The sequence below is a fragment of the Struthio camelus genome, chromosome Z, assembly GCF_040807025.1.
Source record: "Struthio camelus isolate bStrCam1 chromosome Z, bStrCam1.hap1, whole genome shotgun sequence".
Classification (NCBI taxonomy): Eukaryota; Metazoa; Chordata; class Aves; order Struthioniformes; family Struthionidae; genus Struthio; species Struthio camelus.
The window spans coordinates 77,654,257-77,669,520 of NC_090982.1; the positions used below are offsets into that span (position 1 = coordinate 77,654,257).

General features: G+C 42.6%; 1 protein-coding gene across 4 annotated transcripts in view; it reads right to left on the reverse strand.

Annotated features, from left to right (window-relative positions):
* Positions 1-15,264, reverse strand: part of LOC138064576 (protein unc-13 homolog B-like) — a 217,775-nt gene that overhangs the window by 34,166 nt on the left and 168,345 nt on the right. For all 4 annotated transcript variants that reach the window (XM_068927825.1, XM_068927824.1, XM_068927823.1 and 1 more), the window contains 5 exons: positions 10,767-10,893; positions 5,172-5,268; positions 4,210-4,353; positions 3,971-4,048; positions 2,912-2,989 (listed from right to left, as the gene is read on the reverse strand). In XM_068927825.1, the coding sequence (XP_068783926.1) occupies positions 2,912-2,989; positions 3,971-4,048; positions 4,210-4,353; positions 5,172-5,268; positions 10,767-10,893 (524 nt within the window). The remainder of the gene's footprint in view (positions 1-2,911; positions 2,990-3,970; positions 4,049-4,209; positions 4,354-5,171; positions 5,269-10,766; positions 10,894-15,264) is intronic.

The following is a 15,264-nucleotide window of genomic DNA, read 5'->3' on the forward strand; positions in this document are numbered from 1 at the left end:
TAATTACATAAATGAGGCCAGATGGAGGCAAGTGCTAGCAATGAATATATATATATATATATATATATACACACACACACACACACACACATCCTATTTTAACACAGAGCAGCATAGTTCTAAAAAGTATTTATGTATTCAGTTTCTGTCCAGGACTCACCCCTGACTCCATTGCCCTTTATACTTTTAATACTAAGTGTCACACCATAAATGCTACCTTTTGAAAACCAGCTTCAGGAATGTTTGAGAGAGCTTCTGAGCCACACTGAAGCTGTTTTGATCCCATGAGATAACACATCTCAAAAGGGGAATAGAAGTATCAATTATAAACCCTAAAAATTATGTAAGATTCTTCTTCTTATAATCTATACAAAGATTCCTTTGGATCTCAAGCACAGACACGAAAGAATCACTCCGTACAGAGCTCTCTAGAGCCCTTGATGACCTACCTTTCCAACTAGTACCATTTATGGTCTACATGACATCACATATGAAACTGGTTGATGATTTTTGTCCTACTTTATGTCTTCTAAACAAAGAAGCAAAAAGAATAAAAGAAGTGAGGGCAGATATAAGATTCCTCACCTGAGGAAAGACAGAAGGGAGACTCTATATTAAGGAGCCTAATCCCATGATATAGTATCAGGCAAGCACTTTATTCCTTGTTATGCTACTACACTGCAGGGTAACTATAGCTGGGCTATCATCTTTTCATTTCTCTAGCTGTAAAAAAGAATAAATGACATGAACTTTCGCTGGAGAGTGGCTTGGGACTTGCTGGCAAAGAGCACTAGGGAGCAGCAGCATTTAAAAGCTCTCCAGAGATTTGCAAGACTAGCGTTCTGCAGATGGACATGGATCTGTAAATCAGAATCAAATGAAGCCACGAGCACACAGTAATTGAAAACAGTCCCCAAGTTCTGGCTTCACATATGGTATATCTAACGTCACTATTGTTGGAACAACAGAACATTTGGTACCTAATTCTCAACAACATACACAAGAACACAAACAAGCAAACAGTTCAAGAGGGCCAGGACATATCACTATGCTACTTCCTTAATCCCTCAAGGAAGCAGTTCTGTTTTGAGTACAGTGGTGTGTACAGCATTTACATTTGTGCAGGCTGCTGTATGATGTATAGATGAACACACATCAAATCTATCGCACAAACTAAGAACTGCCTTCTTGAAGGAGAGGACAAAACTCAGAGATGCATTTCTAGTAGCATGTTTGCCTACGTGGTTCTATTTTCAAAGCTGTTGTCTCACCAACTGATACCCACTAGCCAGGTTTAATCTCCATCAGAAATGGGGCTACTCAAACTAGGACGAGATCTCATTTACTTTAGCAAAATAGAGGATCTGGCAGGTTTCAATTCAAGAAGCAAAATACTACACGGTCACCAAGAGGAAAACTCCCGGGGATAGCAACTAATTCAGGCACCTAGCACAACACGATTTATTTCTGGTGATCAGCGGCAGCCTGATGAAGTGAACAAGCAGAATTTGAAAAGAAAAAAAAGGAAATCACTTCCAAAAAACAGCTTTCTAGCATATTTACCAGTTTTTTTCCTAGGTGCTTTATTGCTCCCAGGCTGGGCTCCTCTCCCTTTTTCTCTTGTCCATTTCGACATTACAGGGGAAATAGTGGCTTCGTTACTTCTATTCTACCTCAACTACCACCTGAGGAAGGTTTTAAATGGTAGACTGCAGAGAAGTAGTCTAGGCTAGGAAAAGCAGGTGACAGTCCCATTAAATACATTCCCCCCTCCCCCTCAATTTAACATAGTACCAGCTAACTTGCTGGTATTTTCAATTCTAAGCATAGGGAAACCCTACTTAATGGTCAATGGGCTATGGAATAATTTGACAAATTGATTCCTTAAGAGAATTTGAGTGTGTATGTATTAAAGCGTTATAAATCACTTCACAAACATTTCATCAAAAGGCTTTTTTTTTTTTCCTGAAAAAAAAAAAAAAAAAGCATTTAGCCAGCATTGCCATTACAGCTGAGAGGATATAATTCTAGTTCTTGATGTAACTGTAAGAAGTTAGGACTGTTGAGATCACATGTGAAAGGATAAGAGTGGTCTCTCACCTTATGAGATGAATCTTCTAGTAGAGATTTTTGCCACTTCATAGAATTCTGCCACTAAGCACCAGAAAGATTTGAAACAGCAATGCAGGTAAAAACTGAACTACCCATTAGCAAAATGAACTTTCCTCTTGGTATATAGGTCATAGCACAGATTCTACCACAACACAGCCAAAAGAAAATGCACTTAGGCTTTGAAAACAGTTTTTTCCTAACAGCGGCATCAGAAGCCTTTTCTTCATCTTCCTGAATCTTGAAAAGCAATGAAAAAGAAAAAAGTACACAGATTATATCAGAACAGAAACAGTTATTTGGGGGAGAAAAAACGCTATTTTTGTGCGGACGGCCATCTTAGAAAAAAGAATGGAAAGCTAAGAAAGATATCTATGTTCACGGACACTTCCGAGTATGTAACTCAGCATTTGCATGTTTGCAGTATATTAGATACTGAACATTTAACACCAGAGGTCCTGTCCCACATGTACATCATGTAAAACAACTTGATGTCAACAGTTCTCAGACACATCTGTCCGACTTCAGAGTCTTGCCCACATCCAGTCCACATGAACACGTTACAGATTCCTCTCTTTCCTCCTCCACTCTATTTTGTGTCTTGAAACTTTCCCTCCTGCTTCTTACGATAAATTTAGCTGAAAAATCTCCAGGTGTGGCTGTCCCGTCACACTTACTATAGTGCCAGGTGTCACGGGGCTCTCCTCATGACTGCAGCCTGCAAGTACCAGGATGATGCTAATAACTTACTAACATTGCAGTAGGAACGGGTAACAATTACTCAACCTTTTAGCACTCTTACCTCTTTACCACCCATGGCTTCAAACATCTTCTCCAACTGTACCCTCAGTTGCTGGATGTTATTCATAAGGATGCAGGGCTGAAGGGACAAAAGCAGGTGCCCATTACTGCTCAGGACGCTAACACATACTCATCCACTGGTACAGTCTGTGCCTCAGACACCCTCCCTCAAGTACCACTGGCTCTGAGAGTCAAATAGGAGGTAAGGCAAGCACAGATGGCAGCACTCACACCTAAAAAAGGAAAGTCCTTCTTTCTCCAGCTTGAAATGAGATGGCCAGTTCCAGAAACCCCAGATCAGGGAATTTTCAGCTGTTGTATTTTCCTCCTCACCTCTATCACAGAGAATGAGCTGAGAAGAAGTCAGTGCAAGGAAAACGCCCACCTCTCTCCTCCCATGCCCTCCAAAAGTCCAAGCTGTTGCTGTCTTCAGCCTACTGCTGCCATGTACTATTGAGAGTTGTGTCAATCTCAGGTCATAAGGGAAACTGCCAGCCAGAGCTGCACTCAGAGAGATGTTTAGGGTCCGCTAGGCCAAGCCTGAGAGCAGTAGTCAAGGGCAGCTTGAGCAATAGACTCCTCCTCTCCCTACTTCCATCCCCAGCACAGCTGTGGGAGATACTAAAAACAGCATGAGACAGACCCAGGGTTCAAAAATGAAAGGCTTTGTTTTATTTAATATCCTGAATTTTACTAAATTTGGGTTTAAACAGCAAGTCAGCTAGATGGAGACAAAAGTGAACCAAGAGTGCTTCTCAGTACCATATCTAGAGAACAACCTGTGCCCATCATCCATCATCATGCAGGATGCAGACAGGCAGAGTGGAAGTTAATTCCAAGGGGACCTAACAGCCTCCAAGCCCTGAAGATCACCTCTGGGGTCTGGTTTTATTTTATAGCTAAACCAGAATTCAATCCACAAAAGTGTAGGGATGATGATAAAAACAGTACTGATCATATTTACACCATCCATATGATCAGATGCAGTGGGCAGGGAACTTGTTTTATCAGGACAATTATGTGATTCCTCAGGGTGGAGGAGGAATTCATCACGACTCACCAGTTTCTCCTTGGAGCAGTAGGACTGGAAGCTCTTGGAGAGGATGTCAGCATACTGCATCAGCACTTTCCCAATTGTCTGTGAAGACAAGGTGTCAGCACTGTCATTTGTCCCCCATCACTGCAGGGCAGCTCCAGGAAATCAAGACAAAACCACAGACCAAATAGGGTCCTTCAAAACCTCATACTATTTTTCCTCCCACTAAGGGCAGACAAACAGCTGGATGTTGAAGGTATTACCTTAGCAAATCTCCTATTGTAATGAGCAACAATGACGGGGTCTGGGCACTCCAGCTTCTTAATGATCTCAAAGCTCTGATTGAGCTGAGTGAAGACATCCACCACCGAGCAGGAGAATAGAGCATGCTCAGATGTTTGCTGGAACTAAAATAGAAGCACACAGAGTCATTCCCAAACGGGAAGGTCTGAAATACAGAGCTGCATTTCATGGGTATCTCTATCATCTGCAGTCCTGGAGGCAGGACAACTTCATCAAAACCCACATCTTCCTCTGAATTAGTCAGAAGCTCTCCAAAAGGCCCAGAGGAGCTAAACAGCCAACTCCGCTGAATTTTTAGGTTTACTGTCCTTCACCAGCTAGGACTTGACAAGCACTAAGGAAATGTACCATGATGCTGACACCTTTAATGAAGTGCATTGTTCGCCTGTCAGTTAACAAGTAAAGAAGAGAGCGAAGAGTTTTTTGGTAAGGTGTTTTTTTTTTTTTTTTGGAAACGTAGACATTAAAAGGAATGCTGACATTAGCATCACATCACAGGCCACAGCCCCAACAGTCACTGAACAAACTGCAAGGCTTGTGCTCTCCATTGGGAATACCCAGTAAATTAAGAATAAGATTAGTCTGTAGGTAGATTAAGGTCATATTCGCACTACTGTTATTAAGCACATCCTAAGTACCTTATACTTCAATTACATATCTCACAAACACAAGGAGACGAGAGTGCACCAAGCCACTGGCTGACAGGTTAATAACAGTAGAACAGAAACAGGCATAAATGAAGGGTTTGCACCTTACTATTAGTTTAAAACAGCTCTTTATGACCTGTACACAAAAGCACTATTACAAACAAGTTTCCTAGTGCAAAAAGGACTGCATCCTCCGTTCGCATGACAGCTGAATTTACACTGTTATTGTTTGGTGCTTGGATTGAATGCTGCAGTCCTTTCAGTGACCTACATACCCCATCTTTTTTATCTCTCTCCAGAGCACCGTGCAAGAATTCCAAAGAAACATCTTCATTTTCGTCCAGCCACTGCATCACAAACTGCTCAAACCATCTGGAGGAGGGACAGGAAAGATAGAAAGATACAGCATGAGCACCCCAAACAGACCTTTTCCTGGGACATACCCATCCCTGCAGCATCCAGCGAATGTTCAGATGATCTAAATGCCCTCAGAGTAATATCTCGCCCTTCCTCTTTCCCCAACATTACCGTCAGACAGTTGCTGCTGTTTCAGTAAGCCTTGTGAAAGCTTGCTGTTGTTAGTTGCCTGAATACGGTTATCTATGTATCCAGCCAAAGTCCCCCCAAACGCTCTTACTGGTATACAAACTAACAATGAGTAGGGCCTGTACCATCACTTGGGCTGGATCAGTAGAACACAGCACAGCCCAGCCTCTGCAGACTGTTGGTCCTGTGCTATTTTTGTCCTTCTCCCCTATATTTCCTCTTCCTTTCCCCTTTTTCCCGTGGGTTCCTTCTTTACCTTTTCAGCATCTCAGAGCATTTTTATTCCCTTTTCCTCCCTTTTCACCTATGTGTTGTGCAAGAGAAGGGAGACCTCCACACCCCCTACCTGTGTGAGGTGAGAGAGGGAACACGCTGTCCTGCTGGGGTCTATTTAGATTTATCATTTTGCATGTAAGAGGTATGAAGGGAGGAAAAGACACCATTTTTCAGGGCCCTGTAGACATTTTATCTGCACATATAGGCACAGCTCCGGAGTGCCAAGAACGAGAATTGAGGCTAGAAGTTTTCTCTGCTTTAATACTGCTGTGCTCCTCCCCAAGCCTTCTCCAGAACATCCTCCCATTTCCTCGACCTGCTGATCTCACTGTGAGGGTGCTTGAGTAAGATGAACTTCTTATGATAGCATAGCTCATCCTCTAAGGCTCACAGAAAGCTGGCCAGCCCTGCAAACAGCACTTCTTTGTCTTCTTTTAAAGAAGTGTAAATTCAGTTCATGGGAAAAAGCATTGGCCCAACAGCCTTGGAACATGGCTGAGTTCCCCAGACAGGCAGGCCCTAGAACCAGGACAAGTTTTGTATCCTTCCCCTCTCCTCATTTGGGAGGAAATGCTAAATGGTAGAGCAGAATATAAGAGGTCACGGAGAAGGAAACTATTAAAATAGTCACTGCTGTATCTCAGGAAGATGCCTTACGTGAGGTGGTGTCAGAGGAGAATAAACAGGCAAGGTGAGAAGTTGCTTCAGTGATGGGACCTTAGAGCTTGTAGAGCAGGTCACGCCTCTGTCCCCTGCTATTTGGGGCATAGCCACACACTACAAATGGGAGGAGTTTTGTCTGTGTTTAAGCAAAAACACAGCACTTAAGGCTTTATTTAAACGTCTGTCTAGGGTTTGTTGTTCAGATCTGTCGTGTGCAAGTGCTAATGTACTGCAGCTGAAGCAAACCTTAATTTCAAGTATTACTAAACAGCAATCACAAATAAGGAAAAAAAAATGCCCATATGTGATTTAAGTCCATACAAGATTATTATACGAGTTTCACAACAGAGTACAACTTCCTCTAAACAAGCAGCTGTGTTCATACGGATCGTGCTAATTATGGGCTGAGTTTGCAAAGAACATGAAAGCATGTGCCAGACATGAGAGGCAGATGAAGAGCAAATTCACAGACAGAACACACTGGATAGCCTTAAATACTCTCTACGCTTTGGAACATAAAGCACATCGATGCTAATATTGGAAATTGTAACTGAGATGGTGTTAAATGCCAACAGCAACCTGCCTATGCAGCACTATTCAATTTAGACAGCAACAGAGGAAAATAGTCATAGACATATGGACTTCCCGTGTTCCTGAAAAATTCCTTTTGACTGCTAGTACAAGCTCTCAAAAGTCAGCATATTTGGGAGTTTCTCGTGCTTTGCAAGTGTCTTTCAACTTTTGTTTTTTCAACATTTTGTTTTTAATTACAAAAGTGCGTTTTGAAGCTGCAGTTCGATCCTTACAAGAAAACTCAGCAGTTTACAAGGAAGCAACTACAAAATTCTCCACCTCTCTCAGAGTTCCCAGGCTGCAAGCTGCTGACTGCCTCCCATGTGTCAAAGCTCAATGGATAGACAGCATTACTTGCTAGAGCCAAAATTGCAGCTTCTGGCACAAAGAGAAGTAGAACTACTTCCCAGTTGTCATTCGTCCTTGGTTATTGCACCATATCCGTAAGAAAGGGCCATGCAATGTTCAGAACTGTAATTGCCCATTTTTATGGCTACCATATATTGATACATTAAATCAACTGAATACCTATTTTACTGTCTCACCAGGTTCCTAAATAAAGATGGTGAGTAAGGAAAGGGACACTCTGGTTCGGGTTTTTGCCATGTTACCCCTACAGTTCCATCATTTAAAAAAAAAAAATTCTCCACGTCCAGAAAAAGGTTTAAAATGAACCTTCAAGTGCAAAGTGAACTACTCAGGTCAGGTCAGGAAATTTTGTAGCCACATTTGCACAAGAGATTATAAATCATCTATAAATATTTCTAGTTCTTGAGCACATTCAGGAGCAAAATGTGATTTGAGCTGTAACAAAAACCTAGAGTTTTCTCAGGCCAAGTACCCCTTATAGTGTTTTACCATCAGTTTTTGGGCTGCTGAGCAAGTGAGGAGGGATACTGGGGACCACGAAGGCAACATGTCCAAAAAGACATTCAAAATTATCTAGCACAGAAGCCAATAGAAATTATTTGATTTCATGCAGAAATAACTTCAAAATGTTGTTATATGGCAAATATAGTCTTCATCCTGTCGGTTTCAATTATCGATCTAGAAGTAAGCGGGGTAATGACTCACACACCAGCACACAAGGCAGAAGCTCGCGCTGCCACTGCACGAACGCTCTGTGCTTGCAGAGGTCGGCACAGCCTGATTCAAGACGGCACAGCCCACGTCTCCAAACAACTTTTGTACAGAATATGCCTCAGTCCTGTCTGCAGGGAAGGGGAGCAGTGCTTTGTGACTAAATGCAAGCGTGCTGCTGTTGGTTGCACAACAGTAACGTGGCACAAAAAGCTGTAATTTCAGCTTGACCACAAGCCCGGCTTCTGTGGTCTCAGGTTTGGTAGGTGAATTGATCTTGCTCATTTGCTGTGCTGATGCTTGTGGGTGTCCAGCGAACATCCAGTGGGCCCTGGCAACTGAAGAGGCAAGAAGGCAAGCAGGATCTTGAAGAGTTAGATGAGCAGATATGTTGTTCGATAAAGTGAGTCAGAGGGACAAAACAGGATTTCAAAGGCAGGAATGCCTCCCCCCACTGGAGAGCAGCTAGTCTCTAGTACAGCTACAATTCAAGCTGCATGCAAACATCACTATTAAAACAAAACATAGAACACTTCTTTACATGTCTAAAAATATAGGGTTTTTTTTTTTTTGGAAATTGACACTTCACAGCTTTTAGCATGCAGCTAAAAAGTGAAGAGAGGAAGTTTTAGAGATCCACTCCCAGTTACACTTCAATTTCAGAAACTGCTGCTGAATTTTAGAAAATAAGGGGAGAATAAAAAAAAAAAAAATTCAGCTTCAATACTTTGGAGCCTTCACCTTATTCAATCATTTCCCATGGCTTTCAGAAGTACGGTCTTTTACAGCTCAAATAAGAAAAGAGAGCTTATGGATATCCTCCTAGCAGACAGACATCTCAGCTGCTCTCTGGACAGCAGCAATTTGGTTTCATCTACAGAGTTTATTGATGTGCAAACCTGACGCATAGACTCCTTTGTTTAAAGGAGCTGCAAGACTAAAAACACTTGTGACTGAGCAGAATAGACAACAGCACATTGCTGTAATTGATATCAAGGGAGTATTTTGTGACAGGTGAAGATCACGGTTGAAACAGACACTCCTTGTGCCTGACAATGTGGCTGTTGTACTAAAATATGAGAGTGGAGTAGCAAGGGAAGCCAGAGACTGCACAGGTACACAAGCACTGAAGGAGCTCTACCACAAAGACCAGCAGAGCAGAACAGTCTGCAAAAAGAAACTGAGCATCGTTATCCTGATTACACAGGAGAAAAAAAGGAGACTAAGAATATCTGATTGCTTGCCTAAGTCTGCACTGACTCAGAGGCACAAAGAGATAAGCCTTCTGAGACTGTCACTCCAGCATCCTATTCGCTCAGCTAATGCCTCTCTCTGACCCGATTTGTTAAGCGAGGCTCACAGCTCAAGCGAGCAATTACACCAAGTGCCTGAGGTCTTATTAACATGCAAGTAACACCAGGCTTGAGGGACTGTGTACAGTGGAGGATGGGAAGAGAATTCAAAAAGCCAAACTGGATATGCAGTCCAAGCAGGAGGGGCAAATGCAGAGTTGCTATATTTAGACAGCAGCGCAAAATCAAATATGGGTGGGAACAACAGCTAGAGAGGACACTGTTGAGGATGCCCTGGGGGCTGGCAATACCATTGCAAGACGACTGCAATCGCCCTGGCATGCAAGAACTGCAGCACGCGTTCAAGGTAATACAAGGCAAGGTCTAGATGCAACGGCCGTATTCAAGTGTGGGTATTGCGTGTCCAGATACAGACTAGCTGGAAAGAGCTGAGGAAAACTCACTTAAAAGAAAGTTAGAACAAATGGGAACAGACAGAAGACTGGGAAGGGGCAGGAGACAGTAGGTGACTCTCGTAAAACAGGAACAATTTGTTCTTCATGCCCAGGCCGGCAGGAAAGATTTGTAGGAGGAGGGGGGCCCAAACCCCCAAAACCTGATGAAAGGGATAACAGTGAAGCCCAAGGAAAACAGTTGCTTGAAGGGGATGTGGAGCCACTATCACTGGAAGTCTTTAAAAACCAGGTAGACAAACACTGGTCAGAAACAACATACAACAACATACCTGGCTCTTGCCTTAGGCAAGGTGGTAGACTCTGGTACGGTATTCTCTCTGGATTACTCAGAGAAGCTTTTGGGCTCATAAACCTTCTTCAGGTCTGAAATCTACTCCTTCTCTTTTAAAGTTAAATAAAAGTTGAGAACATTTGCTAGAGCTTAAGAGGAAAAGCTTATCTGATGTTTCCAACTAAACCACCTGGTCTCATAAAAAAAGTTATCTTTACTTACAAATCCTGTTGTGTGTATATGAGATACCATGCATACATGTACAGACATACATACAGTACGTGTGCGTGTGTCTGTATAAAGTTGTATCTATTAACACCAAGAATGTAAGCACCTGTCTAGAGGCACAGGGATTGCATACATTTGGGGCACCTACTCAGAGGGTTTCTGATGACAGGGAAAACCTGCTGCTCGAGAATTGACCAAAGCCCACGCTATAAGCACAGAATGGTTTAAGGGCTGTTCATGCCCCTGCTAAACCTTTTGAGACCTATGGGAGACACTATACAACAAGGGACTGAACTGCGTCAGGGATAGGGCCACAGACCACCACAGGGGACAAACACGCACATAAATAAGGAGTGATGAAACAGTGCATCATGAAGGAACCATGGGACAGCCAAATGACTGCCCTCAAGACGACAAAAGGAGATGGAGAGTGGGGGTTTACCACAGAAGATACAATACACTCACGCTGGATATTCAGGCACTTTTCCCTTGAGGGCAGGCAGATCCCGAACATATTCATTGTACAGCCACTTCACTTTGAAGTGTAAATTCATGTAGTCTGCACTTTTACACAGCCTGTGTTTCTCATGCTCTGTAAAGAAGGAAAAAAAATAGTAGTTAAGTCTCAATTTGCCACTATTGCTGCATCAGATACAGGATGGTCTTACAAAGCACGTCTGCAGTATGCCATGGTTTTGAGCACAAAGCTTCTACAGAGCCATAAAATCTTCAACGACACAGGATTTCAACAGCGAGCAGGGGTTCTCTACATTTGACAGGTTGTGCTCTGGAGTTTATTTCTGTAGCTCCAACTAATACTTCCACTTACTAAGAGGTTTTGGTTGCCAAGGCAATAAAAAGAGAGCAATTTCTTATAGCCTTTCCATTTAACATATGATGTCCAGATTTTATTCTTTCAGGAAATAAATCAAGGAGAGTGAATCTGTTCATTCTTAGATATAAAGACAGGCAACATATATATGTTACACTACATCCCCTAAGAGACAGCAGTAGAGAGAATCAAGTTCTTTAGTTTGACAGTTGTCAGTCATGAGCAAGTTGAGACTAGTTGTGAATTCTTCACATAGGCCCTCTCAAGCATTTTCACTATAGCATGTGAAATCTCCCCCTGCCCAACTCTGCCTTGTGAAGACTGGGAAGGAGCAAGCATGAATTCAGTGGTCACTGGAGCCATTTTGACATCAACTTGATCTGCAGCTGAATTCTCAGTGGTACAAGTAGAGTTATAAGAAAGGCCTTTTCCTTCCTCGTACCCTAAAGAGAGGCAATACGTAGCCAGAAATACTCCATTCCACTTCTCCAATACAGCCACAAAACATTCCTCAGCATCACAGACACTCCACGGATTGCCACAGCATGTTATTTCCATATATCTCCTGGAAGGCTCATACAGCTTTTCATTACCAGCTTGGCTTCAAGTAATTATTATTATTTTACCTTACATTCTGCATATGGGCTACCTTCCCAGTAACAAACAGGTTTGAAGCCAGTCTGCATAGCCCAGAAGTGTTCATGTTTGCTCTTAAGCCTCACATAAATCTGTCTGTACTTATCCATTACTGTGCCTGTTCTTCATCTGCTCTCTTCCTCTTCTCAGTTTAGCTTAACGACTCTTTGCCTTCGCATCACTACCCTTTTGCCCAGCTTACTCTTCCCAGTCTTTTCCTCAGACTCTTCTTTGCCCCTCAGCCCCTGTACACTTTAGTTTTCCCCATCTGCAAAAGCAACCCACTGCTCACGTCTCCAGTCTTCAGTTGTTCTTGTTTTCTCCACCCTTATTCAATGAATATGACATGCACAAGCAATACTAGGAGTCTGTCTCATTCCACCACAGATCATCTCTCATGTCCTACCTACAACACTCAGATTACATTTAATCCAAATGACCTCTTCGGAATCTCAGAACCAGAGCTCCATAGGCCCCCGCTCAGCCTATCAACAGGGTGGAGCATAATTCTTGAAAATTTTACTCCCCTCAGATTTTGTGCCTATCTTCTGCTTTTCCTGTAGCTTCTAGTCCTTGCTTCAGCATATCCCTTAGAAGATCATCCATCTACTCTCCCCTCCATCCCAGTTTTCTGCAACACAGACTCAAATGTGATCTAATTTGATCTCTATTCCAAGCTATAGTCTTCTCTGCAAGACGAAATCTCAACCTCTCTCCCTTCCTCTCCTCATTCACAAAGCCCAGTGCAACCAAAGCAAACTACTGCCATCGCACCTCAAAGCCATCTCAGCTGCTGTTCCTGCTCACTGTGGTCACTACATGGCATGCTGTTCCTGAGACCTTTAACCTGGCCCTCTTGCTTGACCTGAGCTTCTCCAGATGTCTTTGTACCCAGGCTATCTGAACAACACAGCTCCTCTCTGCATAATGCATCTGTCTCCATAACGTGACCTTTCCCATACACCTACGCAGCTAAAGCACTTGCCAAACTCAGACCTACATTACCGCAGAGATCATCTCCTTGGACCACCGCTCCCCTTTCTCTCTCATAAGAAACATATGCTTCATGTCATCATTCCCAAGGCCCTTCACAGCCTATTTCCACGTTACCATCTTTCAGCACCTTGACTCCCACCTCTGGTCAGCCCACAAGCCCTGTTTTTAACCTACTTGTTAGGCTCTCCAAAAAGCACCTTCATGCTTTCTCCCAGGCCACCACTTGTGAGCTTAAAAGAAGCTCCTCCCAGTGCACTGCTTTTCTTCAAAATCCACCTTGAGGAGAATAAGATTAAATCTTCTTTCATGATGCTAATGGAGGGCTCACAGAAGCTGAGCTTTATGTGAACTGTGATCCTAATGATCAGCTGACTAGTGCTGCACCACCTGTATCCATTTCTTTCTTCTATCAGACTTCAACAGCATGAATACACTTTGTGCCTGTTGTCTGTCAGTTTGTTCACTCTAGCACCATGGTAAGCTGCTAGGCCATGACTATGGTCTTAGATATTAGGCTATGCTAAAACGTACATGATTTGGATACAGACTTAGGAATTTTTCCAAAAGCTTGCATGAGCCTAGGAGAGGAAGGGAGTAAGATCTAGGGTTTGTCTTTAAACTTAACTTTCTAGTTTTTGTGTGGTTATGTCATTACTAATGTAAGTCTCTAACGGCATCGCCGCTTACATGCGTAGACTGGATCTGAACGCGTTAAAAATTGAAGTCTCTCTCAACTTTGAATGGCTTTGATCTAGTACTACAGTAAAAGTACCCAGCAACTGGGTAAATATATGCATAGGCGAACAACATACACTACAGGTATTGATCAGCTGAACATGTGCCTTAAAGATGTAAAATGGTCACAGCTTTTCTAAGCAATAACCTGACAGACAACCTTATCTTACATTATCATTGTACATTTTAATGTAAATGTGAATACGTGCAGCTATTTCAAAACATTAAGAAACTCCCACCTCTCTTCTGAAGCTGGAGCAATATGCATAAGAAGAAAGGCCAAATAAGTTGAGTTATCCAACCAAAAACACAAAAACAAGGAACCTCTCACGCATAATTGTTTTATGAATTTCACCAACTCCCAAAGCAGTAGAACACTCCAGTGAGTGTTCTTCCAATTCACATGTAGCAGATCCACATGGATACAATCTTCAAAAAAAGAAACCCAACCTTCCTTTTAAATAAATTAAAATGGCTGATATCAAACAGATAGACATAATCCCCAGGGGATGATGGACAAATTACTTCATATGTGCTACCACATGTGCTGTGATCCATCACTCTTCACAGTGAAGTTGCTTTTATTGGAAGCAGAGGAACAGAAGTACGTTTGTGTTTTAGCTTAATAAAGCTAATATCTTTCTTCAGCACTAAGGAAACATGTCCCTCCCTCAGAGTCTAAAGTGCTGACCTTCCTCAGAATAACTGCAGAAGAAAATAAGCTCTCTTTGTAGACCTAAAACTGGAAACAAAAATAACAATATCACCGACCGCTTAGCGATGCAGGATTATAACTTCATTAACTTTGGTATGTGGTGCTAGAGAGGTGCGGTTCCTATATGGGAACAGCTCTGCTCCCACAAACAGAAGGCCTGACTTGAAGCTTGGCTGTGCACCTCGACAAAGGTGAGGCATCATCCCAAAGTCACCCCAAAAAACCTGTAAGGGGACTATCCACCTCCCTAAGCACCATTTACTCAGAAGCCTGCAGCACTCGTGGTTGAACTTTGAATCATATCACCTGTAAAGGGTGGAGAGGTAGCTTTAAAAACAGTCAGGCCAAAATAACACATTCACTGTGATAAGCCTAATGGCACTTAGCTCAGAAACTGGGGGGAGGCTTGACCCCTCTGCTTTTTGCATCACTCACACAACAAGGGAACATGGTGCATACAATAGCAGCCAAGACGGTGAAAGTTTAAATGTTGTAGGTAAAAAGCAATGTAAAAAGGACTCAATCAGACCTATTTCCTCAAAATTAAGCAGCACACTAGAAGCAATTTAAGCCTTTTCTTGATATGCATTTTTCCTGCAGTAGGACATTTAAAACACTAGTAAACTGCAGAACTGGAAGATGCAAAGCAGCCACAGAAGCATAAGCTCAGGGATTGCTACCTAACCATCTATGCAGTAAAGCAGAGGCTTGACACTAAGGAGACAAAACTAAGGGAAATTAAAAGAAAGAGAGGTCTTACCACCATAAAAGAGACCTTTGCGTATACGAAAGAAAGGCGGGGCTTGTGACAGACAAAAGATAAAAATGAACTACAACAGACAAACACACTGGAGCAGAAAGAAAACCAACTAAGCCATAGCCCCTCATCTCCACCAGCTTGTACCTTCTGCCTTCCCCCCCTTCAATGGCCCCTGCAGGGTTTTGATCACCCGCACTCTTTGTAAAGAGAAAGGTTTCAGAGCACGTGAAGGCAACATGGAAATACATCAGCTACAGGCCACAGGTATATTGCATAAAATTGCACTTAC